Below are 1558 nucleotides of genomic sequence, written 5' to 3'. Positions count from 1 at the left end.
ATTTTAAAATCGATGACTCAGTCAGTATTGAGTTACTTTAAAATATATTTATTATCTCATAACTTACAGTCATCATCATTGATAACCGATATTATTGTCGAACTTTTGTTTTTATACAAGCCTTCTGTCTTGCCGGTGTAAAATCATCTGAAGTCGATATTTAGTGTGTTTTGCGTTTGAACTAATTTGTAACTTATTTTCATATGATTATATTGTTTGGTAAGTAAATTTTGCATACAATAATTGGTGGGTTATAGTAATGGGTATATTTTTTATTTTACTAAATTTAAAAATAAATAAATCTAAAATGCCATATTGAATTATAAATCAGATTTTTCTTTATTGTAATCTATTTTGTTTTTATTTCAGTAAAAGTGCTTGGAAATGAGCGACAGTTAATCAAAATACGCAAATCTACTACTATTTACCTATACAAAAAGAGTGCGTGTATTATTAGTATATGTATGTGTGGCAGATTGACAGTTAACCTCCAGCCACACATGGGTTGACTGTGCTATTGAAGTGAGGGAACGTCGACGGAGAAAAGAAGAGGAGATGAGAGCAGCTGATGGCTGTCAGAACACGATCACACGACGAGGTGACAACGAAAAGAACTCTTACAGTTTTCTTACTTGTTTTTAGTATGTAGTTTATTGCTAATAAATCAATAAAACAGTTTAAAGTGTGCCCCGACTACTTTGCTTCCCGCAAACAGGCCACATTGGTGACCCCGAGAGAAAAAAACTGTAAGTACAACGATTTATACACAACTATGACAAACACCGACCAAACAATGCCAAACAATATGAATATTACACCGTGCGAAGGCGATAATCATTCATTAATTGCACGGGTAGGCATTAAAGCGCCAGAGTTTTGGCGCACTGAACCAGAACTATGGTTTCTCCGGCTAGAAGCGCAGTTTCGACAAGCCAAAATCACAACTGACAACTGTAAATTCGACCATACTGTTGCTAGTTTAAACAGTGAAGCACTTATAGAAGTAGCAGACATAGTAAAGAATCCCACTGCTGGCAATGCCTATATACAACTGAAAACTCGACTTCTCGACAGGTATGGCACCAGCTCAGATGAAAAGATCCACAAGTTGATGGAACTCACTCTGGGTGACCTAAAACCCACTCAACTACTCCATCGAATGCAAGCTTTGGCCATGGATAGCATTAGTACGCAAGTTCTCAAAAATTTTTGGTTGGACCGCCTACCACCTTCAGTTCGAAGCGTTATATCTATTCTTGATGGAGACCTAGAAGAACTTGCTAAGAAAGCCGATACGTACCTACGGTGTTCCAGTTTTCCAGTCATGGTTGTTACCGAAAGCTCTACCTTAGACAAAACAGTGGCTGCATTGAGTGACCAAGTGAATGCTTTATCCAACAGATTAACTGTAGCCGAAGAAGGGCAACAGATTCAAATGACCAAGAGTACCAAGTCATCATCAGACGAACAGTGTTACTACCATCGAAGATTTGGTGCACAAGCAAAGAAATGTAGACCACCCTGCAATTTTACAAAAAACGATCAAAGGGCGCAGTAA

The 1558-nt window shown here is 37.7% G+C and overlaps 1 protein-coding gene across 1 annotated transcript; it reads left to right on the top strand.

Moving 5' to 3' along the window:
* Positions 1 to 772: 772 nt before the first annotated feature.
* LOC140452728 (uncharacterized) lies at positions 773 to 1558 on the top strand. Its single transcript, XM_072547053.1, has one exon. It carries the CDS (start codon positions 773 to 775, stop codon positions 1556 to 1558), a length of 786 nt encoding a protein of 261 aa, XP_072403154.1.

The sequence above is a fragment of the Diabrotica undecimpunctata genome, chromosome 11 (assembly GCF_040954645.1).
Source record: "Diabrotica undecimpunctata isolate CICGRU chromosome 11, icDiaUnde3, whole genome shotgun sequence".
NCBI lineage: Eukaryota > Metazoa > Arthropoda > Insecta > Coleoptera > Chrysomelidae > Diabrotica > Diabrotica undecimpunctata.
This window is presented reverse-complemented; position numbering and strand designations above follow the sequence as displayed.

Bases quoted from the DNA above. Each gene is read 5' to 3' on its own strand.
- LOC140452728 (XM_072547053.1), top strand. From the start codon at position 773: ATGACAAACACCGACCAAACAATGCCAAACAATATGAATATTACACCG.